This window comes from Panthera onca, chromosome F1, assembly GCF_046562875.1.
Source record: "Panthera onca isolate mPanOnc1 chromosome F1, mPanOnc1 haplotype 2, whole genome shotgun sequence".
Lineage (NCBI taxonomy): Eukaryota > Metazoa > Chordata > Mammalia > Carnivora > Felidae > Panthera > Panthera onca.
Window position 1 is genome coordinate 51,476,585 of NC_138355.1, and position 27,372 is coordinate 51,503,956.

Below are 27,372 nucleotides of genomic sequence, written 5' to 3' on the forward strand. Positions count from 1 at the left end.
TTATATATTTCTGCAATTCCTTCAGCCATTGCTCAGTACTGTCTGCACAGTTTTACTCGGCTTCTTTCACTTCTCCAAATGTTTATTTTGTTTTCTGTTTGTGGCCACATTATCCTTGGTATGTTTTTGAAGGGTCCCATTGAATATTTTAAACAAGATATTGGACACATCTGTGAAGTATTACAAATAAAAAAACCCCCTACATAATATGTATTTGTAGTCCTAGAACAATGCTGTTAAAAATCAGCCCATGATTTTTCTGATGATACCAGAAAGCTTGCATGGATGCCTGGGTGGCTCAGTCGATTAAGCACCTGACTCTTGATTTCAGTTCAGGTCATGGTCTCATGGTTCATGGGATTGACTCCTGTGTCTGGCTCTGTGCTGACAGTGCAAAGCCTGCTTAGGATTCTCTTTCTTTCCCTCTCTCTTTGTCCCTCCCCTGTCCCTCCCCCCACCACATGTGCTGTCTCTCTCTCAAAATAAATAAATAAACATAAAAAAGGTACCTTGTATCAAGTCTTAACTGTGCATGAGGCAATCAGACAAAAAATAAAATACAAATCACCCAAAGAAAAATTAAAAATCACTTTCTTGGTTGATTTTTGAAAAGCATGATACCTTGTTTTCATATCTATAACTGTATAAAGAATTGAATTAGCATTAAGATCAGTGACAAAACATTTTAATTCTTTCTATTCCATTATCATTCTAAAATAAGAAAATATGTCTATGTGTAATTTGATGACAGAAAGAATATTCAATAATTAGCAAGAACACTTAATGGTAAAATAAACATTAACTGTACAAAAGAAGAAATTAAAAATATTTATTACTATAGGTAATCCATGATTTTTATATTTTACATTTCAACTAATATAACATTTGCCAAAGCCAAATGTATGACATCTTTAATTATATAGGCATTTACATGCAGCACACATTGAAAATTAAATATTTCCCTAAAGTAGAGACATATATTTATTAGCATAATCTTATTTTGAATAAGATAGAATTAAATGATTCAATGAGACTGGAAATAAGAACATGATCAATGGGGAACACTTTCTTTCTATGAGCCAATGTAGCAGATGCATGAGTCTCCAGGGCCTTTGACTCCTTGCTTTTTTACCTCCTCTCATTTCTAACTTTCAACCCAATCCTAAAAGTCTAAGCATGAAACCTAACTACAGCTGGGGTAAACTTCCTCTGGGCGTCATTCAAACCACTGACTGCCACTATTTTAATAGCAGGTTACTTATGTTAGCAGGTAAGAAGATGCTCCTAGTCTCAACCTGGAGCTATGTATGACCTGGTCATGTTTCTGTGACCACCAGAAATGTGCTCCACTTATTGGGTAAGCCCATGTTCATTTAGGAATGAGCCCACATGTGGATCCTATTCTCAGTTATCAATATGGGTTATGTTGAACTTGGAAGTTCTATAGATGTGAATGTGTCTTCCCCAAAGTTCCCGTTTCTGGTTTATAACTAGAGGTGATACAATGCTTATTCATGAGCCAGTGTTAGTAACACAAGAGCAAATGATTGTCTTCTCCTATTGTAGAACCAGATCACTTCTACACTCTCTATGACTGAAAGAGAAAGAAAGAGTCTTCATCAGTATGGAAACTGTGTTCTGAATATATGGATATCTGAGCAATAAATTGTTTAATCTAGAAAAATAATCCAAAGTAGATATTGGGTCTAACCATTGACAATTTTGCAAAAGCTTAACTTTAATTCAACTTTACACTCTCATAAAATATTATTACTTATTTACTTCTTTTTAATTAAGTAATGTTTTTGGGATTATGAATGGAATGAAGTCAAATGGAAGGTTTTACAGGATAAATTGGCAGATATAGTATGTGTTGTTAGAATGTAAATTTTGATTTACATTTTAAAAATCCATTGACATGGTGTATTTTATTTTAAAAGATGTACCCACTTGTAAAAAGTAAATATTCTATATCTTAAAAGCAGATTACAAATTTGCCATCAAAATGAACAAAATTAATTTTCTTTATAACCAAATGGCAACATCTGACTTTACATCCTGGAACTCAGCACAGGTGAATGAGCGTGATCGTCTTCTAAGATTTGTTGGTCTCTGAGGTCTTCCTTCTATCAAGTCTAAATAGATGTCAGACTTCAGAAAACGTGTGTAACTGTCTTGTTCCATAAGCTGATACACTCTGCTTTGTGCAGCATCAAAGCTGTGTAGGGTGGGTTGGGTGATGCTCTTAGTAATAACTTCTTTGGTGTGAAAATCAAGGTTAACCTAGATGATAATAATAACAAAAAAGCATGAATATGGTCAATCTACTTAAGTAAACACCTTTGAAAAACAAAGTGCAGGACTGATCCAGTGTTGGAGTGGGCATAATGTACTTGAATGCTTGGGTGATTTTCTTTGTTATGGGTCTAGGGATCCAATGATTTACTCTGGGTTGGCATTTCATCAGGGTCTTCTCTTCCTATGCTCCTGGTCCTTCTCACTTCTGCTAATTTAAGATAACGAAACATAGTAAATATCATAAAGACCATCAGGGTAACTCATTTTCAAAGTGGAAACTAAGCTTCACAGAAATCAAATTATTTTGAGTGAGGGCAGTGAGTTTGGGGCATATCTAGGATTTCAATGTGGGGCTTTTTTTTTTTAAATCACCATGCTCTTTTCATTTTATTATGATGCTTTCTTACAAACAAATGTGTGCTGAAAATGGAGATCTTATAAAGATATAAAATCTTTCAATGGTTTTATGAAACTACTACTGCTATATCTGATTCTGGTAGAGGTGTTTTCAGGTAAGGGTCCTTCCTTTTCCCTCATAGGTAGCACCATAAAACTAGCTGTTTTTAAAAATCCATGTATAAGGTTGGCCATGGGAAAAACAGAATAATGCACTGAAACAAAGAACCAACTGAAACATGCTGAAACAAGAAAAACAATCATCATTCCATGTGAAATGATATCCACATAGACGATGCTACCTCATGGACAATAGTAATTTATAGTAAAACAGAACTCTTACCAGTGATAGACTACCAGTTCTACTCCTTTAGCGAAGAAACACTATTTTTTGAACACACAGAAATATAGAAACTCTATTTAAATTACTTTTGAGGGTAGTCAGGTAATATTGGCTAGTTTTATAGCTATTGTTTTAGTGGTTGTATCACACAGTTATCTCACACTGAGCTTGTGGTCAAAGAAAATCACAACTGTTTTTTTTACTTGAACCATTGCCAAATTAGGTTTCCCTCAACTATTTATTATGAAATTTTCTTTAGTCTATCTTAAAGTGGAGGAATAATTATTTTGGGGCAATCAAAACTTTGCATTGGTAGATGAGTTCACACTAAAATGGCACATTATACAAACTTTTTAATTTCTCTTGCCTTCCTCACTTATAGAAATCATTAGTTTTGATGAGACATTGCTTATATTTAGGTTATTAATATGGATAAGTGAATGAATCTAAATGCTGCAAATAATTGCATTGACTCTTAGTCTAGAATAAAAATAACCCCAAGGAATGACTTCAATTATAATTTTATTTCCATGGCAAAGTCTTACAGTGAATTTTGTTTGTATGTAGGAATTTACATTAATACCCATTTTTACTTCAGTGAAATATTGACCTTTTGGTGGAATGTATGAGGATATCAATTTGATCAAGGCAGACTTTCTCAAAAAATTTTTCAAACAGTTTTAAATTTTTATGATCATCTTTACTATACCTCTTGTGGAGCATCATTCTGTATAAATTTCTCATATATTGCTTTTGCTTTAAGGATAATTTGTTGAGGGTCTTCGCTTTTTTTGAAATCTTCACAGGCTATCCAAAATTCAATGTTTTCCTCACTGAATTCAGTTTTAAGAAATCTGGTAAAAGTCTCTAGTCCATCTACCAAGAAAAGAAGTGATATATTTTAACTATAAAATATTAATTAAATGCTGAGAAATTATATTACATAATATTATTTTTTACTCCAAATATTTATTTAAATTCCAGTTAGTTAACATGCAGTGTCATATTGTTTCTGGTGTGCAATTTAGTTATTCATCACTTATATATAAGACTTAGTGCTCATCACAACAAGTGCCCTCCTGAATATCCATCACCTATGGAACCCATCCCCTGCCCAACTCCCCTCCAGTAATGTACTACTTGATATTAAAGTACAATTGCAAATGTTAACAGAATAACTACCTCTTCCCTCCAGTGCAATGAAGTAACACACATCTTGAAGAATATAATGAGGGACATCATGTAAATAAGCTGTAATCTTCACAATTATAAAAGGTAAGTATCATTCCTGTTGAAATGAGGCTGGTATCACACTTAGATCTGAGTAAGAGTGACAAATCCCTATTCAGGACCTTGCTTGGGTTTCTTTCAGATCTCTCAGCACCTCTCTCAGGGGTGTGGGCGTTATTCTACAGAGCCAAGAAACCATTCTATCTGGAGTTCATCCCCCCAATTCTAGACTATGCTTTTGTATACAGGACCCTGGAATTCCCTATCTAAAAGCTCTGTGTTACCAGGGTTTGCATGGTCTTCTTCCCTAAATTCATCCACTAAAGGCACACTGACTCAATGGTATGTATATCATTAGGACAGGACTTGGATCTGCAGGCTGGGGTGTCCAAAAAAATGTACAAAAAGAACTTTCACAGTGTGGAACCAAACCATGAGTGGAAAGAGAAGAAAGGCAGTCCATGTTGACAGAGTAGAACTGTAAAAAGTCTGAGAATTTTAAATTTAAACTTAATGGTTACACAGTATATTTGTCTAAATAGAAGGATGAAATATATACATTTTTGACAGTTTGTTAGCTTGATTTATAGCTCTTAAGCATTTAGACATTTAGTATGGGGGTCTCCATTTTTACTTTTTTCCTGAGCTCCTTCAATGTTAGTCATTGGTATCAAGCCTTTTGAAAGACAACCCGGTTTCAAGTTCATATTCAGCCAGTTACTATGTGGTCCTGAGTGAAATACTTTTCTTTCATTGCCTCATTTTCTCAATATTTAAAATTAAGATAATGATGATACCTACCAGATAGGGCTGTTTAGAGAATTAAAAGCATTGATTTCAGGTGAAGATGGAGAAGGAGGACCCTAAGCTCATTTTGCTCCATAAATAGCAACCACATCAGTGTAAATAACCAAGAGAATGACCTCAGGACTGGCAGAACAGACACTCCACAGCTAAATGTAGAGAATGTAGGGAAGAGGACACATTGAAGTAGGTAGGAAGGAAAGAGACATAGTTAGGAGTCAGGACTGGCAGAACAGACACTCCACAGCTAAATGTAGAGAATGTAGGGAAGAGGACACATTGAAGTAGGTAGGAAGGAAAGAGACATAGTTAGGAGTCAAATGGATCCATACGATTGTAGGAGGAAGGGATGCTGAAGGCCCTGAAAGGGGAGAGAAATGGACCCTCATGTCAGGCACCCCAGGCTCAGCCATAATAGTATAACACACATAACACACATAGGAGACACCCCTAATGCTCCAGATTCTGCTGAACAGGGGACATCGCACTATAGGGAACCACAAGACTTCTTCATAAGGCCATTACTTTCAAGAGCAGATCTAGCTGACTTTCCTAACACATAGAAAGATATACATAGAGCTAGACAAAATGAGGAGACAGGGGCTATGTCCCAAATAAAAGAGCAGGACAAAATAGAAAAATAGACTTGGGGAACTCAGCAATACCATCAAGTATAATAACTTTTTCATTATACAGATCCCAGAAGAAAAAGAGAGAGAAAAGGGGGAAGAAATTTTATTTAAAGAAATAATAGCTGAAAAATTGCCAGTCTGGGGAAGAAAACAGAAACCCAGATCCAGGAAGCACAGAGAGACCCAACAAAATCAACCCAAGGAGGTCCACACCAAGACACATAGAAATTAAAATGGGAAGAAGTAGAGATAAAAAGAGAATTTTAGAAGCATCAAAAAAAAAAAAAAAAAAAAGGAAAACAGTTACATACAAGGGAAACTCTAAAAGTCTATCAGTTGATTTTTCAGCAGAAACTTTGGAGGTCAGAATGCAGTGACATGATATATTCAAAGTGCTAAAAGAAAAAAAAAAACAAAAAAACCCCAAAAACCTGCAACCAGGAATACTCCATGCAGGAAGGCTAGTATTCAGAATAGAAGAATAGATAAAGAGATTTCCAAACAAACAAAATTTAAAGGAATTCATGACCACTAAACCATCCCTAAAAGAAATGCTAAAAGGAACTCTATGAAAGGAAAGGAAAACCATAAGTAGAAGTAAGAAAAGTAGAAAGCACGAAAACAGTAAAAGTAAGTATATCTATAAAAAATAGGTCAAGGGATTAAGAAAATAAAAGGATGTAAATTATGACACAAAATACAAGTATATCACTAAAGTAAGTCAGCAAACCATGAGAGAAGTAAACAAGAGAGGAGAGAATTAAAAGTGTTAAAACATGCAAGGTGCTTAGATCAGTGACTGGCACATAGTATGTATACTGTACGGGTTTCAGTGGTGGTGGTGATGATAATGGTCTTGATGACTATTATTTATTTAAGGTTCAGTCAGGTTAAGTTTTCATAGCTAGAATGTGGCAGGCTTAGAATTCCTCTCTAAGACAAACTGACTTTAAAACTAGTGCTCATTCAACTTTTTATGATATTCTACTTTTAAAAATTTTTTTTTAGATTGTATATTTATTTATTTTGAGAAAGAGTGCTCTGCACTGTCAGCAGAGAGCCTGATGTGGGGCTCGAACCACAAACTGTGAGATCATGAACTGAGCTGAAATCAAGAGTTGGATGCCTAACTGACTGAGCCATCCAGGTTTCCCTGATAGTCTACATTTTTTGGCCTATATACATTTTAAAAAATGAAACTTCTTTATTTTAGAAAATTATAAATTCACATGTTGTTGTAGGAGAACAGAGGTCCCATGTACTCTTTATCCAGTGTTCACCAAGGTAACATCTTCCAAAACTATACAGTTGTTGTTGAACAATGCAAGGGTTAGGGGTGCCATGCAATCAAAAATCCACTTGTAAGTTTTAACTTCTCAAAAACTATCCTGCAAATAGTTTACTGTTGACCAGAAGCCTTACAGCTAATATAACCTGTTGATTAACACACATTTTGTATGTATGTGTATCACATACTGTATTCTTACAATAAAGTATGCTAGAGAAAAGAAACTATTATTAAGAAAATCATAAGGAAGAGAAAAAATGCATTTATAGTATTGCACTGTATTGATTGAAAAAATCCAAGAGTAAGTACACCTATGCATTTCAAACCCATGTTGTTCAAGGGTCAAGTGTAATACAGTAAGTATCACAAGTAAGATAATAATATGCCACCATTTGTTTAACTATTTGCCCATTGAAAAACATAAAGAGGCTGGTTTTTTTAAACGTATTTTACTTATTAGAATTATTTTACCCATGGATTATTATAACAACCTTCTAATTAGTGACCCTGGCTCCAGGATTCCCTTATTTCTTCCCACAACCTCTTAGTTCATTATCCACAGTCTGGTTAGTATTATCTTGCTAGTATAGACCTTATCATGTCTCTTCACTGTTTAAAATTTTCCAGGTGCCCTTCATCTCTTTCCACTCTCTTTTTCACATTTTAAGATCCAAGAACTTAGAACATTGTGCTACAGTTGCTTGCTTGCTTTTATATCTCATGCTACTTTTTAAGATTCATGAGATGAAGACCTTTGTCTAATTTGCCACCAAATGTCCAACATGAAGAAAACATTCAATAATTACTTACTGAAATAAATGATCTACAAATAATTAAATACATGAGAAAAAATTTCATTAAAAATAAAAAAAGTTTTGGAAAATGTTTTGTGTTCTTCATAAAACATCAATTCTATAATAATTAGGAAAGAAATTGTTAAAGCCAGTACGTATAAAAAGGCAATAAACATGGGGCGCCTGGGTGGCGCAGTCGGTTAAGCGTCCGACTTCAGCCAGGTCACGATCTCGCGGTCTGTGAGTTCGAGCCCCGCGTCGGGCTCTGGGCTGATGGCTCGGAGCCTGGAGCCTGTTTCCGATTCTGTGTCTCCCTCTCTCTCTGCCCCTCCCCCGTTCATGCTCTGTCTCTCTCTGTCCCAAAAATAAATAAAAAACGTTGAAAAAAAAAAAATTAAAAAGGCAATAAACAAAGAAACAAAACAAAAAATCTTGTCATATTATAAATATGGATACATAAGGTATTAAATTAATAATATATTCATTTAAAAGTCAAAACTTATCTTAGCCTAATGTTATTAAATATTTAATTAATGTTCTAATTTCAAGCTTGTCAAGCAGAATTTTTATTATAATTTTACTTGTTTGAGCAAACAGAAAGGGAGAGAAATGGCAACTGATGAATTTTATTTCTGAATATTAGTAAGTTGGAGGTTGGCCTCATGAGTTTTGCCAAGGTGAGCCTTCTACTGAGAATTGGGTCCATGGTGTGTTAACAAAATGACAACATCAATATTCACAACCTTCAAGGTTAGAGTTTGTGGTAAATGCCATCCTATGTAATTTCAGACAAGCTGAAATATTTTTCTGGGGGTACATTGCTCCCTTTTGGATATCACTGTGGGCTATTCAAGCATATTCCTAATTCTATTTTGTATTCCTAACTTTGGTCAACTATCTTATTAAATAAGTTTGTTTTCATCCCAAATTCTCCAGTGAGCAACACATTAATTTATTTAAAACATATTTATTGGGGCTCCTGGATGGCTCAGTTGGTTAAGCAGCCAACTTCGGGTCAGGTCATGATCTCGCGGTCTGAGTTAGAGCCCCGCGTCGGGCTCTGTGCTGACAGTTCAGAGCCTGGAGACTGTTTCAAATTCTGTGTCTCCCTCTCTCTGACCCTCCCCCATTCATGTTCTGTCTCTCTCTGTCTCAAAAATAAATAAACGTTAAAAAAATTTTTTTTAAATAAATAAAAAATGTAAAACATATTTATTGAGTGCTAATTATATCCCAGACACTGTTCTCAATACTGAAGAATCTAGCTAAACAAAGTCGACAAAGTTCTTGATTTAATCTACAGAGCCCCATGTTAATTAGAAGACATATTTACTCTTAAACTATAAATAAGAGGGTCATGACAGAGTAGCAGGAACCAAATTTGCCCTCTGACCATACATAACCATAAAACTTGACCCAGTATCAAGGCAGGAGTTTTCAAGCATAATACAACTGGTAATAGGAACTGGAAACAGTGAGAGAAAAGAAACATATGAAGTGAGCCCTTTCTGTCTCTCTTTCTCTCTGTGTTCCTCTCCCACCCTCTCTCTTTCTCTCTCTCAAAATAAATAAATGAAATTAAAAAAAAAAAGAAACTGACCATGAAGTATCCAAAATATTGGAAGTAGCATGCAAGGACAGTAAAAAATCTATTATTAATTTGTTGAAGAACATAATAGTTAAGGCATAATGAGTAAATAAATGCAAAAAACTCAGCATAGAAACTGAAACTACGGAATCAAATGGAAATTCTAGATCTGAATCTTGAAAATATCTGGGGTAAAAAGTTATTGAATGGGCATGACAACAAATTAAAGAAGAAAGGGCGAGTAAACTAGAACAGAGTTGAATAGAAATTATTTAATCTAAGGAAAAGGAAAGGAGGAAAAGAATAATGACCACACAAAATTATGGGACAACCGGGAAATAAGATGTAACCTATAGATTCCATTTATATCAATGATGACATTACATTTAAATGGACTAAACATTCTGATTAAGAGTCAGAGATTGTCAGATTTTATTAAAAATTAAAATGACTATATATTGGCTATAAGAGACACATGCTAAAAATAAAATACCAGGAAGGTAGTATAAAAAGATGAAAATGATTCACAAGGTGTTTTGCATAAGAAATCTGTATAAAAACAATTTGATATGGCTCTCTCTCAGTAGAGAGGGAGGGAAGGAGAAAACAAAACAAAACAAAACAATACAAAACAAAACAAAACAATACAAAACAAAAACCCAAAAACACAATTTGATGTGGCCTGACACAGTGACTTCAAAATAGCATCTTTCCATTTCGTAATTGTAAAGTGGTCAACTGTTACTAGTAAATAACAATCCTTCATATACATGATCTTAATTGTAGACCTTTAACATATGAAGAGCTTTAATAAATGAAGCAAACTGGAAGAACTGAAAGAAGTAAAAAAATTATAATATAATTGTAGATTTTAATTGTATTCATGTATAAATTTATAGAACATGTAGACAGAATATTGATAAAGTAACGTAAAACATTATCAACCAAATTGACCTAATTGCTAATTATAAAACACATATAAAATTCAAGAGAACAAGAAAAGATTATCCAAGACAGACCACATGCTAGATAGGGTATAAGATAAATCTAAACAAACTTCAAAAGACTGATACCTTACAGAGTATCTCCTTTGCCCACAAGGGTTTTAATAAAAAATTATAACTAGTAACATAGCTATAAAAGTCTCTATATATTTGAAAATAAAATACACACATAAATTCATAGGTCAATATGGAATTACATGAGAAATTAGGATATATTTACAATTGTATTATAATGAAAATATGGCACATCAAAATTTGTGGGGTAGAGTTTAAACAATATTTAGAGGAAAATTCATTACATGTAAAGCTGTACTAATAAAAAAAGGGTATGAAAATCAAGATTTAAGTTTCTACTTTAAGAAGCTTGAAAATAAGAACAATTTAAAACCACAGTAAGTAGAAAGGAAAAATAATTAAAAACAGAGCAGAAATCTATATGAAGGAAAAAAAAAACATAGAGAAAATTAACAAAAGCCAAAAGTTGGTTCCTTGAAAACGTTAATAAAATAGAACCCTTAGTAAGCCTGCTTCATAGTAGGAAGCAAATCAGGGATATTACCACATATCTGGCAGATAGTAAAAAGACAGTAAATATTATGAACAACTTCACACCAATAAATGTAACTTAAATAAAATGAGAAAATCATTAAAAAAAGAAAACCTACCCAAAATGATGCCGAGGAAGTGAAAAATCTGATTGCCCTAATCCAATTAATAAACAGATTTTATAATAAAAATATTCTCTCTTCTCCCCAAAAATTTTGGGCCCAGACTTGGTGAATTTTATCAAACATTTAAGAAAAAGTGTTCTAGTGGTACCTGGGTGGCTCAGTTGGTTGAGCATCTGACTCTATTTTGGCTCTGGTAGTGATCCCAAGGTCATGGGATGGGGCCCTGAGTCAGGCTCTGAGCTAAGAGTGGAGCCTGCTTAAGATTCTGTCTCTCTCTGTCTCTTTCTCTCTGCTCCAACCTGTGCTCACATGTGTGCACTCTCTCTCTCTTTCTCTCTCTCTCTCTCCCTAAAAAAAGAAAGTATTCTAAAACAGTGGAGGGATGAATACTTTCCCCCTCATTTTAAGAAGCTAGGATAACTCTCATAAAAAAACCTGCCTCCTCCAAAATAAATAAAATAAATATTAAGAAAGAAAGCAAAAAGAAAATTACAGACCTAGATCCCTCATGATCACAGATGCAAAGATTCTGAAAAAATATTAAAGACTTAAATTTAGTAATATATTAAAAGAAGCAAGCATTCTAGCATTATGGTGAAAAAATACTGTGAAATAAAGTGATAGCTTTTTTTTCCCCTCGATTCATTTTCACCTATATTAATTTCTTATACTCACTTCTGTCTAGCACTATTCCTTACGGTCAGTGATGGTGTCTAATATAAAAAGTTCTGAGGCACCTGGGTGGCTCAGTTGGATAAGCAGGTCACGATATCATGGTCTGTGGATTTGAGGCACACGTTGGGCTCTGTGCTGGCAGCTCAGAGCCTGGAGCCTGCTTCAGATTCTGTGTCTCTCTCTCACAGCCCCTCCCCCACGGGCACACACACTGTGTGTGTGTCTCTCTCTCAAAAATAAATAAATATTAAAAATTTTTTTAATTAAAAAAAAAGTTCCATATTGAGTGAAGCAAGAATAATGAATCTATTGGTAGAATGAAGGCAGTTAAGAGATCTGGCATTTGTGACATGTTTAGAGGTTCTGAGGGCTAAGTGCTGCTTATATGCACTACCACATTTACCATTTAACTTTTACAACAGTTGCTTGGAATATGTCTTATATTCATTTTCATAGATGAGGAAACTGAGTTTCAAATAAGTTCAATTTCCCCAGATCTCATTTTCAAACAACAAAACAAAACAAATTGTAGAAGTATATCTGTCTCAGGAAGGTAACACTTCCTATGGTAGGCAGAGCAACAGCCCTCCACAGATGTCCATGCCCTAATCCCCAAAACCTGTGAATGCATTACCTTACCTGGAAAAAGTGAGTGTGGTTAAGGACCATGAGATGGGGAGAGTATCCTGGATTACCCAGATGGATAATCAAGTCCAATCTAAGCACATAAATCCTTAAAAGCAGAAAAAGGCAGAAGAGTGGGTCAGAGAGATACAACACAAGAAGGACTGTTAATGACTTTGAAAATGAAAGAAGATGGTCATGAGCCAAAAAATGTGGTGGCTTCTAGAAGGTGGGAATGGCCATCAGTTTACAGCCAGCAAGAGAATGGAGACTTTGGTCCAAAACTACAAATAACTAAATTCTGCTAAAACCCTGAATAGCAGGAAAGGGTTTCTCCCCTAGACCCTCCAGAAGGGACAGCAGCCTATTCACACCTTGACTTTTTTTTTTCAATGAGACCCATACCATACTTCTGACCTACAAAGTTATAAGAGAGATTTGTGTTGTTTGAAGCCACTAAAGTTATAGTAACTTGTTACAGTAGCAATGGGAAACTAATACAATCCTCAAATGATGCTTTACATTTCACCATTTATTTCTCCTATATATAGAACTTGTCCTCTTTGTCATGAAGCATCATTTTTTTTAATGTTGTAAGCAATTAAAACATATATTTGAAATACAGGAACAGAAAATGACAACCTACAAGTATTTCCAAAATATTGACTATGGCATCACTCCAACCACAACCATGACAAAAGAATCATGTCTCTACCCACTGCTCCTGCCGCTGGCGTTTTTACTGAGATAAAGAGGGAGATTCTGCCATTTTTCTTTCTCAGTAAATTAACACTGAGCAGATGTTGATGGTTAACTGTTCGTGGAAAAACGAGGAAGACAAGCAAAGATCGGGCTTACAAGATTTGAGAAGGTATCAGTTAAGACTGACAAGCAACTCAGAACTTGTCTACAGTCACTAGATGCTGGTAAGATAATTCCTGGTTAAACAGAACTTTCTTAAAAAGCTCTTAGTGCTAAGCAGTTCCTGAGTGAGTCAACAAATTCTTATCACTGAGAAGAGCAAGAATGATCAATATAGGTGATATTTAACCACTTTCCTAATTTCTTTAGCTCACTTTGTGTTTCATTTTCAAGATTTATTTCTCATGTTGAGCGGTGTGCTTTTCTCAGAAGGTGCAAGGGAAATATGAATGGGTAATGATTCTCTGAAGCATTTTGATACACAGAAGCTTTTCCTCAAATACCTAAAATGTATACGTTTCAGACTAAAAATAAAATTCCTGCTATCATGGGGCGCCTGGGTGGCTCAGTCTGTTAAGCCGCCGACTTTGGCTCAGGTCATGATCTCGCGGTCCGTGGGTTGGAGTCCCGCGTTGGGCTCTGTGCTGACAGCTCAGAGCCCGGAGCCTGTTTCGGATTCTGTGTCTCCCTCTCTCTGACCCTCCCCCGTTCATGCTCTGTCTCTCCCTGTCTCAAAAATAAATAAAACGTTAAAAAAATTAAAAAAAAATCCTGCTATCTTACAATGAGACAATAATCTGTTCCAGGTTAAACCTAGTTTAGAAAGAGGAAATAAATTATAAGCTTTATTGGGTTTGTGAATAAAGTTACATTGACCCAAGTGAAGGAAAAAACTTTTCAGATTTCAATTTATTCTATCCACATGACATGTATAAGCATGGTTGACCAATTTTTAAATGCCAAATTATTCCTAAAGTGAGTTAATAAATGTCATAATTTTGGGAGAATATGATCATTACTTTTCCTATTAATATATCTCAATTTTTGCACTAACATCCAAAAGGGATCATCCATAGGCCAGGCAACTGAAATTGCTACATATTAAAAATAACTTTCTTCATCTATTTTATTTATGAAACACCTAGTATGAGCCCGAGAACTGTATTATATACTGAAAATGCAATAATATTAATTATAATGGAAGTTTTGAGTGTTTGCTAAGGTCTTGGCACATTGCTATATGACTTTTATTAGTGCGGCTCCATTTAATTTTCATGTCAACCTTGTGGAGTAAGTCCTTTTATACCCATTTTTATAAATAAAGAAGTTGAGATTCAAAGAGTTAAGTTGCCCTAAATTTATAGCTGGTAAAATATAGAGCAGAAGTCTGAACTGTAGTGTATTTTGTTCAAAGTTATAAACTGCCATAAAACAACAAAATCCCTAGTGTTGAGTAATATGAAGGTTAATGGACAAGGCACGCACTTATATACCAAGGACTAAGGAAGGATATTTGTGGGATGATTTATTCTATTTGGAGCAGCCCAGGAAAATCAGCTTGTATGGAATTCAAATAGAAGACTTCAGAAAATAGCACAAACGTTTCTTAAAATACAGTCCTTTAGTAATTCATAAAATATGAGTGTTGACTATGTGCCTGCCATTGTGCTCTGAAATATCATGCAAAAGGCCTTTGTTACCATGATTGGTCTTGAGTTTGATATGGACACTCAGAGTGAAGTCCAACTCTGAATAGGAGAAGCGCTATGTGCTAAAAAGTGCTGATAAGTGGGAAAATCAAAGTGAATGGATTTTGTTGGCATATATGAATACAATAAAAAGAAGAAATACTGATTCAAGAAATGAGTTAATAATGAATGAGGGGTGGCTGGGTGGCTCAGTCGCTTGGACCTCTGACTTCATCTCAGGTCATGATCTTACAGTCGTGAGTTTGAGCCCTGCATGGGGCTCTGTGCTGACAGCTCAGAGCCTGGAGCTTGCTTTGGATTCTGTGTCTCCCTCTCTCTCTGCACCTCTCCAGCTCATACTGTTTCTCTTTCTGTCAAAAATAAATAAACATTAAAAATTTTTTTTTGAAAAAATGAATGAGAAGTATTTAATTTTAAAAGTTTAAGTAAATTACTTTTTAAAAAGTAATATGCTTAACTAACTAGAATTTAAATAAAAACTTAAAAAAAAACAACAGTAAAAAGCAATGTTGTGAAAGATTATCCCAGCACATGAGTGACTTCCTGTTTCTCTTACTCTGGGCAGCTGCATTGTCAGGTCACCATGGAACCACTGCTCACACGGACGGAGTAACTGACCAAACAGTCCTTTAGAAGGCAGCAGTGGTGAATGCAGCTGCCATAAGTGCCTGATGGAACCTATTGGGATTAGAATTCACACTGGAAGAAGCTGGCTCAATGTGTCATACAAATATGAAACACTTGTGATTGCATGTTTCTAAATTGAAACGCTGGCATCTGTTGGAGTATTTTTCTGATGCCAAGAAACCAAATGAAACAAAAAGTCAAGAAACTCTGAAGTTGGAAACTCAAGTACGGTATTACTAGGTTGCATTGTTTCCCCTTTAATATTGGGCTTTATAGCTCTTGACCCTACACAGAATGTTGTGGTTACTTTTGCAATAATGATTTACTTATGTAATCCATTCCTAGTTTTAACTGGATTTTACTTATTTTTATTGTTAAACAGATTAAGAAATTGAGTGTTTAGCTTGATTCAGATTGACTCAGAAATTTAACTTTGCAGAACACTGGAATCCCTTATCTTGCAGAAAATCAGTAACCGAAAATCGGGAAGGGCAAGTTGAAAAGCCACAAGGTAGAAAGTGTAAGGAGAAGTACTCATTTCCTTCCCCAAAAGTGAAGTACTCATTTCCTTGCAGCCTTTACTCAGTCAGTAATAAGTATTTTCCACAGTATAATTAGTTTATACTTTTAAATCAAGGGGGTGCAATGACCTATATATTCTAGTTCTCTCATCTGTTATGAATTATTCCCAGAATTAAGTTTATTTGAACCACAATTCAGGGTGCAAAAAGTCAAGCAAATACTCATTAATGAAAAGGTCAAAAATATTGGAGTTATTTGTAATGACTGGAAAAAAGGGTGCATAGGAAAATATACAGTTATGTAGTGGAAAGATTTTCTTATTGATAGAGACTCCCCGCAGGAAGCAACATCCTCTTTCACATCCTCAATTATTAATTATGTGAGATGGTTAGAAAAATCTCTATTTATGATCGATTACTCTTCCACATTCTAGGTGTATGCTTATAAAACCCTGCAAAACTTCTGATGTAGTTTACCAGGAACTAAATAAGTTCAAACTCTGACCTGTTATCTTCTCACAAATCTTGTTCTTCCACCTCTTTTTCTCATCTTTAAAAGGCACTGTCATCTTCCTATTTAATGTGGAATAAAATCTAGGGACCTTTGGCTCATCCTTTTTCTTCGTCTCATATCTCTTCACCATCTCACTTTACAACACACGTACACATTCAATCAATCACCAAGTTTATCCATTTTCTTTCCAAAATAGCACTTACTGTGAGGTTAGCTTTTATATTTGTAACAACCTTGTGGGTAGTCCATATTACATGTATAGAATTCTACGTTTCTGTCCATCAGAGTTTTCTGACAAACTCTTCCAAAATTTGTCCCCAACTTGATTTCCCAATGTGTTTTTTTCAGTACTCTGCCTCAGTGAAAGATAACTGGTTGCTTTTCCAAGTTACAACAAAATCTCTAGCACTTTTCCTGCCTTTTTTTCTCAGCTCAGGAATTATTTTTTCTTCTGCCTGTTGAAACCTTGTACCCATTTATCCAATCTCTAAAAATTTTTTGAAAGGCTACATGATACATTGCAAGTTATATAACATTTATAAAACTAGCTAATCATTTTCAAACATATATTGATCAACATCATGATTTTATTTTCAAAGATGTCTTACATGGAACATACCTATATACATACAAACACACACATATATATGTAAGTATAATGTATATATATGTATATATACAATCTTATTGGTATTAATTGGTTTGCTAACTTCATATTAATAGCATTTACTTTTATAAAGTCAATCAGTGAATGAGGAGACTGATAACTAAATATGAAATTGGTGATTATGAATTAGATATAATCTGACATTGGTTTTGATTTAATCATAAATTCTATTTCTATTAAATAGCATTTGGAAATTATTGATTTTTGGAGGGCTGCCTGGGTGGCTCAGTCATTTGGGTGTCCAACTTCGGCTTATGTCATGATCTCACCATTCATGAGTTCGAGCCCCACATCAAGGCTCTGTGCTGACAGCTCAGAGCCTGAAGCCTGCTTTGGATTCTGTGTCTTCCTCTCTCTCTGCCCCTTCCTTGCTGTGTTCTGTCTCTCTTTCTCTTTCTCTCTCAAAAATAAATAAACATTAAAAACATTAAAAAAATTACTGATTTTTATATGTATAGTTAAATTATAGACTTTTATGATTCATTTCACAATTCCAGACAAATTTGTCAATAAACGGGGATGGTGGAAAAAAATGTATCCTAATATCTGTATAGAAACAAGTGAGGAATATTTTATTTTAGAATAGATTTGAATTTACAGAAAAGTTATGAAGATAGTGCAGTTTCCTTATATCCCACAACCAGTTCCCTCTTATTATTAACATCCTACGTTGGTAAGGTACATATATGATAATAAACAAATACTGAAACTTTTTACTAACTAAAGTGCATACTTTGTTTAGATTTACTTGTATTTTATCTTCTGTTTTTTTAAAGAGTAAAACTACATTTTAAGAATGAAATTTGGATAAAATAGTGGAGTTAATTAAATACTCCATGGATTCTGTCGCTTCCATGGAAGATATAGTAAAAATCATGCTTTTTCTGTTTTAGTCTTATCTGTCTATTGTGTGTCACTGTAAGCCATGCTTCCTTTTTCAAATTATGTTTCTCAGCAGAGAATTACTTTCTTTTTAATTCCCTAAGTTAAACTGGTTAATGTCCCACGCCTATGATGACTCTCCACTTGGGTGTTCTCTCTTCTTGTCCAGCTGGTGAATTTTGATTAATCCCCTAAAATCTAGCGTAAGAACCATCTACTCTGTGGCTCCATTTCTAAAGATACTAATAATCAGCATACAGTGCTTTAAATATCAGCCATTTTTGTCAAACTAAATACTCAAATTTCCATCGTATTTTGATTTTACATTTTGTTATGTATCACTACATTTCTTATTTGCCTAAATTTAATACAATCTCTATTTCCTTTATATAGACATGACATATAGAATTTGAGAAACTTACTCATTTAACCAAAGGGGAGTTACATAAAATTTGATAGAGTAAGATCTTTCTTAAAGTGTGTGCATATGTGTGTGTGTGTGAGGGGGGAAGGTACTAATGAGTAAGATCTTTCCTTTTTTTTGGTCTGGAGTCAAGTCAGTAGAATTGAGCTGAATTTAACCATTGTAACCAAAAAGACCTTTTTAGCTGATTATTTTAAGCTTTATTATTTAATATTATGATAAGCTTTGCAATTAAAAATAATTGGATTTTGAGGGATTGATTAAACGAATACTAGTAACATAATTTTTTTGTGAATGCCATATAATTTAATTAGCACTTTGATCATGAACAATGATAATAATGTCCAAGTGGGTCAGTGCTGACTTTTGTTATCATGTTGAACTCTCTTGATTCAAATTGCTATTTTACAGCTCTTTAATATTTCCACCAGCAGAGAAAAGAGAGACAGCAGCAGATTCAGTTTTTTCCATTCAGGTTTGACTACATGCAAAGCAAAATGATTACAGAATGCCAGGGGAGAATTTTCTGTAGGACTAATTAGCCTTGCTAAATCTTTCTTCTCTCTGAGTCGTGAGAATATGATGAAATTATTATGTACCAATTTATTAAGTTCAATAAATAAATACAGCTTATATATTTCTTTTAATTGAAATTTAACCCTGTTGGGAATGAACTGGAAAATAGAAAAAGATTATTAAATTCATTGTTTATAATTCTATTTTTTTCATAATACCAGTAATAATTCACACTTATGGAGTGTCAGTTACTGGTTTCGTATTCATCATCTCATTTAATCCTGAGAGAAACCCATTCCTACTGGAGTTAAAGACACTGTTATCTCCATTTACAGTTGAAGAAGCTGAAAGTCAGAGACATAAGGAAGCTTACCTAAGATTATGCAATCATTATGTAGCTGAAGAGAACCAGAACTCAAATGTCAAAGGAAACGTGGGCTAACTTTTTCTTCGCAACAAAATTGGTTATATTATTTAAGAACTTAATATTTATCAGGTGATGGACTGGGCTGAGCCTCCACAGATGAAAAGACATCTGCTTCCTTGTAATAAACTATCAAATTCCAGAAAGAAAGAAAAAGAAAGAAAGGAAGAAAGAAAGAAAGAGAAAGAAAGAATTCCATTCCTTTTTTCTCTTGCTGTGACCGGTGAAGAGAATAAAGGGGGATGTGTTCAAATGTTGGAAATACTAAGAAATAAGAAAAGAAACAAATTTGGGGAGCATAATTAATGATGGAGGAAAGTTTTATACAGATTGTTGTAATTAGTCTTAAGCACTGACAAATTCCTGAACCAAGACAGTGGAGTTAGTGAGAACAAGACAGATTTGACATATATTGAGCAAGAATTGGAATAATAGTTAAAAAATGATTGGATATCGGGGATGAAGAAAAGTGAGCAGTTGAGGAAAGATGTTTAAATTACTCTTCTCCAAAATATGGACTGATACAGTATTAAGGTGAAATAAGGAGAAAGGAGTAAGAAGTTACTTTTTTTTTTAGCATCAACTTCTTTCTTATGTCATTTTCATTGATTACATTCTTGCTTAAATGCAAGCCTTGGTTTTTGTACCTATATTTTTCTTTCTCTCAGTCCATATTACAATTCAGAGGTAGAATGTATTTTCATTGGAAGAGGGAAAGTATTCAGGGATGGTGTACAGAAATAGAATTCTTGTGTCAATAAATTCAGGGAAGCATTAACAGAACACCAAGACCTTACAGAGATGGACAACTAGGAAGGAGAAAAATACAGAAAATGAAGACAGACAAGAAAAGTTGGTGTTTCGTCAAACAGAGCACAGTACTTGAGGCTGAATTACAAGTAGTGCACTCTTAGCTGTCCTAGCAACAGAAACCTCTTCTTCCAACAGAAACTTTAGAATGTGAACTCCACTAGGAATACTATACACAGTAGAGTGACAGTACAGTAGTTTAGCTAGCCTCATCTTGGAATGGTCTGGGCAAGAGCAAGGAGGGTTTGTGTTTTAGACAAAGAATGAGGTGAGGAACCAGGGAAATTGTGAGATACAAGTAAAAGTGGTGCACTTGAGGAAGTGTGTAATGGTAAAGTGTTTCTGAAACAACTCTGCTTGGTTGCCGAAAATGATCAACCCTGTGGTTCATAGGCCCATCGTTTACTCAGTTAAACTTACCAATTTTGCTTCATGAAAGGAATCAGGGACTCAGTAAAGACAAAAAATGCTCACACCCCTGCTTTATGTAAGTTGACACTACAGAGTAACAATCTAGGCAGCCTATCTTCTGACTCATGCTTTATCATAGTGTTGAATAGTCAAACAAGGACTCAATATTTGTCCTCACCTTCCATGTCACCTACAAAACTCATAAGAGATTATTGATATGAGGAGTGAAATATTTACAAAATTTGGAAAAATAAGTATTTTCATGAGGGTTTCCTGAATTTCCAATAAAAGAATTTCTTTACATTTTAGATCACTTAAAAATAAAAGTAACATAGGATAATCAAGTATTTAAAAAAAACAAGGATTGGGAAACCTGGGTGGCTCAGTTGGTTAAGCAGCTGATGTTGGTTCAGGTCATGATCTTGAAGCGTGGGACTCTGTGCTGACAGCTTGGAGACCTGAGCCTGCTTCGGATTCTGTGTCTCTGTCTCTCTCTGCCCCTCCCCCACTCATGTTCTGTCTCTCTCTCTCAAAATAAATAAACATTAAAAAATTTTTTTAATAAAGAAAAAAAAGGATCTTAGGGTCCCTGGGTGGCTCAGTCAGTTAAGCGTCTGACCCTTGATCTCAACTCAGGTCGCGATCTCATAGTTTGTGAGTTCCAGCCCTGCATCAGGCTATGCACTGTCAGTGCAGAGCCTGCTTGGGATTCTCTCTTCCTCTCTCTTTCTGTCCCTCACCTGCTCTCTCTCTCTCACACACAAAATAAATAATAAATAAATATTAAAAATAAAAAAACCCAAGGATCTCATTAAAAAAATCAATAAATGAAAAATTTGAAACTGTTAATCATGACACAAAGAGGTAATATTTCAACCACAATAAGTATTTCTCAGTAAAATTAGAATATTGAAGAAATACTTTCCATTTGTTGACTATTCTTTTAGTTATTTCTCTTGATCAGAAACTCAGATTGCCGTCAATTACCAATCAGACTACATTTTTATTGCAGCCTGTTTTGTATAGTTACATGCATATTTTGTGCAGTTTTCCATTAAGATGTAAAGCATTTGGGGAAAATACCACTAACCTTTATGGGAAAGCAGTTTGTCAAATGATTCACCCCATATCACTGCTTCTTCAGGGGAGACTCTGTTCAAGAAACAAAATGTTTATAATGGAGTATGCAGAAAGTCTGTTTATGGATCTGCTCTAACATATGCTATTACACTGCTCTTTACAGTCATATTTCATGGGGTTTCTTCTTTTATTATTATTCAATGAAAGTTGTTTTTACATTGGAAATTTCAAAATCATTGGTCAAGTTTAACATATAATAAAATAACATTCATTATTTTCTCATGAGTGTACGAATCATTTTATTTAAAATTAATCATGTGTTAGGTTAAGAACAAAGGAAAGGAAATCAGGTCACTTATCTTTTTTATTTTTTTAAGAAAACAATTTATTCATTTCTGCATACCCAGTTTAATTCAACAATTAGAAGAACATAAACTGACGGTATCTTTTAGTCAAACTTTTTAACTGCAATTTCCTTGAAGCTCTTACCACAATATGCAGCAATTTAAAAAAAAAAAAAACAGATACAGGAAGTTTGGCTAATGAAGTTCTAAAGGGATAAGAAATATATTTAAAAAGCTGCAATACAACAAGTATTTTAGAGTTATAATTTACAGAGTATAATATATTTGTTTTGGATCTTTTATTGGTCATATTTCATTCTTGGAAGAATCTGTATTATACTAGTAGATAAGGCTATTTCATTTTCTGTTTGAATTGAAGAAATGGCCTAAAGTGACAAAACATCCCTTTTTGTGCTTTCTTTCTTTTATACCTAGAGGAATTTTTTTTTCAAACTACTAAAGGAAGAGATGAATAGCTCTCCTCTATGACAATATTACATTGTGAAAACTCTTAAATTAATGAGTATTTCATCAGTTTATAAGGAGTAAAATATATCATTTAAAATTGACAGGTATATAATTTTAAAAGAGCACCTTTAAATTTTTATAAGGTTATTTAATTTGAGTTATTAAAATAGTTTAGTTTTATGGAATATTCCTAGTTTTTTTGAAATGAGATCTCTAACCTTCCTTATATTACGGTGTAATTTCCAATAAAATGCAAATCCCTAATTTCCTCTTTCTTAAACCTTTAATGTTAGAATCAGCAAAATCTTCCCTGAAATAATTAAAAGTTATTCACCTTGTTTCTTTGGCCAAGTTCCCAGATCTGCTGGAGGGGGGTTCTTCATGAAACTCAAGTTTCTGCACAAGAAGACTTAGCCTATTTCTTTTTTCCTTAGCTCTGAAATGAAAACGCATTAGCTTCAGGACTATTTGGATGACAATTAAAATCTTTCCTTCTGACTGTCGAACAAATTTGGAATTGGTAATCACCTGAACATCCCTTCTCATCCACCACCCACTCTCCACACACTCAAAATGGTTTTCCTAATGAATTTCATTCAATTTGTGGAGGAATTAGGACAGCATATGTGAAATATATTTGTTTTTTCCCACAGTGACTAGGAAGTATTTGAGGCTATATTTTAATTAAGATTGTTATTACTTCTTTTGTGTGGTTAGAATTGTTGCATTAAAAAAAATAAAAACACTTTAGATTTGACAGTTGTTTACGCCTAACAAAGAGACCTTTTTCCTCCAGTTTTAACAGTACAGTCAATATACTTTCAACCAGATATTTTAAAAACAACTGCTAACAAATATTCAACATCAATCATGTTTTAGAAGTATAAAACTGATTTTACCTGATTTTGGCTTCTTTGCTGGTTTCTTCTTTTCCTAAACCATGTATTAACTTGAAAAAAGCTTTTTCCTTTGGTTCACACATATTTAATTGAGAAAAGAAAACCAAAGATGTTTCCATCTTCTTTCTCTAAAAGGAAGAGATGCCTAGCTTATTACATCTTTCACTTGTTAATGGTATTTCATAGTTATACATGGTACAATAAAAAGTTATCTCAACTCTGTCAGCAGTGCCAAAGAAAACCCCCAAAAAAAACAATAACAAAAAAAGAGTCCAGAGCTGTGTGTCTGCCTCTACAAAAAAGTAGAACTGAGGAACTGAAGTACAATTTGGTTCTGAGTTGTTTAGGGAAATGATACTACAAATTTGCAAAATGACTCTTGGTCCCTAAGATAAAGACTAGTATTACCACAGTGGAACTTCTCTTTCTAGTTTGTGCAACCAGAATGATGCTTTAATCGACCCAAATGACACTGTCATTTCCCACAGGAACTTTTTAAAACATCTTTAAATGTGTATAGTGTGTATTCAAATATGTTGTGGTGAAGTACTACATCAAACATTAGGAGATATTTTCCCTTGTTCTTAATTTTTTTTTTTTTGCATATTTTAATTACAAGGAGTTAAGTAAATTTCATTTACTTGACATAATGCTATGTAATGTAAATTACCTTTGATTAACATATTGTATCAAAATAAGAATATAGATCATGGAGTTTTATAGTTGAAAGAGACAGTAGAAAGTATTTAATTCAATAATTTTTAAGCATAGTTTCATGGAATGATTTTAGACATTTAAGAAATTTTTAAGCAGTCCATGGTAAAAATGGGGATAAAAAGATAATATGTAAATTTTTTCTTAAACTACATATATATTAATATGAAGAATTTACTTATTTTGAAGTTGCCCTTCTACCTTTTTGATTGTTAAAAAATTCTTTTTGATGAAACATTTTAACTAGAGATGGCAGGTTTTGTGTTTGTTTATTTTACGTCCTTATTAAAAAAAAATGACAACTCCAAGTTGGTTAAACATCCACTTATTCCACTGTTTTAAGACACCTACATATCTAAGAAATACTGATGTAGTCCATAGTTTACATTTTGTAGAAAAGGAAACCAAGAATGATAGATATTAAGTGATTTATTCTTGCAAAGCCCCAGAGGTCAGTGGAAGAAAAGATCTGGAATTATCGGAGCCTTTGATCACCAGGAGCATGTGATTTAGTCTTTCGAAAAGTCTTTGATCTCCAGTAGTGGATGCTTTAATTCCTCTAAAATTTTGTCTATTAAAAAGGAAGTTAACAAATGTATAATAAACCTGTTTTATTTTTAGTCTTTTCAAATTATTGATTTCAAGAAAATAGTTGACAGGGATGCCACCTAGGAGCTCAAAACATTTACAGAACTGAAATTAAAGAATATTTAGTATATATTTATACACACACCCTCCTGATTCGATAACTTTTATTTTGCACATATTTTTATAATTTTTTAAAAAGTTTATTGATTTATTTTGAGAGAGAGAGAGAGTAGGGGTGGGGCAAAGAGAGAGGGAGAGAGAAAGAATCCCAAGCAGGTTCTGCGCTGTCAGCACAGAGCCTGACGTGGGGCTTGAACACACGAACAGTGAGATCATGACCTGAGCCGAAACCAAGAATCAGGCATTTGACCAACTGAGCTACCCTGGTGCCCCTGAACACATTTTTAAATTCATCTTGACTGTTGACTATAATGAGACTATATTTGAAGTACTATATCCAGAGGAGAGACAGAAACTTACTGGTGTTTTCATTAGATGTGTTGAAATTGTGTGCAAGCTCATAGAACTAAGGAGAGAGATATTGTGAAAATATGGACACAAGGAAACTACATTAAAGGCCTGTGTAAAGATCTGAAAGAGAACTATGAGATGTGTGGATTTACTCTTTTTGTATGCAAACAGTCGGAAGCAGGAGAGAAAGAAAAGGGTGGATGCTGCATGGTGGCCAGCATTCTTGGGCACAATAATCTCTTAAATATATATTTTAAATGAGAACAGTCTTTTATATTTACCTACAAGTTAATGATTTCCAGTTCTCTTCACTTCTTTGTGCAGAAGTGCACAAGTCCCTTAGCCTGAACACCTTTAACATTTGTTGTCGTGAAGGTCTGCTGAAAACGAATTTTCTCAGCTCTTGATATTCTGAAAATGTCTCTTAAATTTTTTTTTTCCTTCTCAGTTTGAGGGATATTTTCACAAGATAGAATCTAGGTTGACAGTTGTTTTTTCTTCCTTCAGCAACTTTAAAGATGTTGTATTTTTGTTTTCTGGCCTCCATTATTCCTGTTAAGAAGTCACTGCTAATTCGTTTAAGAGTTCTTACATCCTAATGTAAGACTGTGACCACTTTTCAGATTTCTTCTTTATCTCTGGTTTTTAAAGACTTGATTAAGATATGAAAGGTGTTCATTTTACTTGGGATTCGTTGAGCCTTTTGGATTTGTGGGTTTATAATTTTTGTCAAAATTGGAAACTTTTAGGTACTAGCTCTCCATTTTTTGTTTCCCTTTCTCACAACTTCAGAGACTCAAATTACAGGTATGTCTGACCTCTTGATATTGTCCCATTAGTCACTTAGGAAATATTCAGTTTTTTGCCTCTTTTCTCTCTGTTTCACGGATATTTTTCATCGCTATGTCTTCACAACAATTTTCGCCGATCTTTTTTGCCACAATGCCTTATTTGTTGTTAAGCTTATCCAATAATGTTAATTCACCTCCAGAGATCTGATTTTTTATAATTTGAATATTTTACCTTCATTATGTTTTTTAATGTTCTTGAACATATTTTAAATACCTATATTGAAGTTTATTTCTGAAAATTCATCTCTGTGATCTGGGTCTGCTTTTATATTTGTTTTCTCCCTGATGACAGCACAGTTTCTCAATCCATCAGATGTCCAATAATTATTTATTGGATGCTGGGTATTTGAATTTTATGATGTTAAATATCAGAATTTTGTTGGTCTTCATTAATGATGATGGAGTTAACATTGATCAGCAGTTATTTAAGTATCAGCTTTGTCTTTAAAGACTTTTATTTAAAAGCTTGATATTATGGGTGCATATAAGCCTTAATTACTGAGGTATGATGACACCTAAATTTATAATGAATTCCCAGGGTGTTCATTAAAGCTTTCCTATTTTGGATGGTAAGAAATTGAATGTCCCTCAGCTCTGCATGAGCTCTGAAAATTATTAACTTATATCTTATGGTAAGTATTCTTTGCCAATACTCATGGAGTTTTATCCTGCATGTGAGCTGCTTGGTAATAAGCCAGACTCAAAGGTAACCTTGCACAAATTTCTTGTACTCTTTCTAATACTTTGTCTTGCAAATTTCTGCCCCCCTTACTCTTGATATTTCCTCAGCTTAAAATCGTATTTTTTTTTTCTGTTTAAGGAATACCCCTGTAAACTTCTCAGTTTCTAAATGAGACTGATATTTCTTCCCCACACTAAAGTCTTTTAAGAAAGTGGTTGATGTTGTATGGTTCATTTCATTGTCTCTCATATGTTAAGGATCTCAGATTCCTCAGTGTCTAGAAACAGTTATATTACATTTATTTTTTCAGTTTTGTAGTTTTTTTGGCAAAAGGTAATGTATTTATTAATTAATCATGGCCATGGCCATCATGATCATGGCCAATTAGTCACGATCCTGGCCATCTTTTACCTGACATATATATGTCCAATTACCTTACTGAATTCTATTATTGCTCATAGAATTAACTCATAGATTTTTTTCAATTAGTTTTCTTAAACTTATCAATAAATAGATTCTGTATAAATATTAGTAGTTTCAACAAACCCTTTTAAAATTGCTATACTCTAATTTATTTTCCAGTCTAATATGATTGGTTTATAACTTCAGTGTAGTAAGTTGATAGTTGGAATCCTCACCTTCTTTTCCATTGCATTAGGAAAAATTAAGGCCCATTAAAATTAGGCTGGGTTTCATACTTATCTTTTGTGAACTTACACAA

The 27,372-nt window shown here is 33.9% G+C and overlaps 1 protein-coding gene across 1 annotated transcript; it reads right to left on the reverse strand.

Moving 5' to 3' along the window:
• Positions 1–508: 508 nt before the first annotated feature.
• On the reverse strand, positions 509–23,720 carry RGS18 (regulator of G protein signaling 18). The gene is made up of 5 exons (XM_060644352.3): positions 23,346–23,720; positions 22,781–22,882; positions 21,645–21,706; positions 3,747–3,913; positions 509–2,283 (listed from the first exon to the last, which is right to left on the reverse strand). Exons 1-5 carry the CDS (start codon positions 23,462–23,464, stop codon positions 2,026–2,028), a joined length of 708 nt encoding a protein of 235 aa, XP_060500335.1. The 5' UTR covers positions 23,465–23,720; the 3' UTR covers positions 509–2,025.
• Between the last annotated feature and the right edge of the window lie 3,652 nt (positions 23,721–27,372).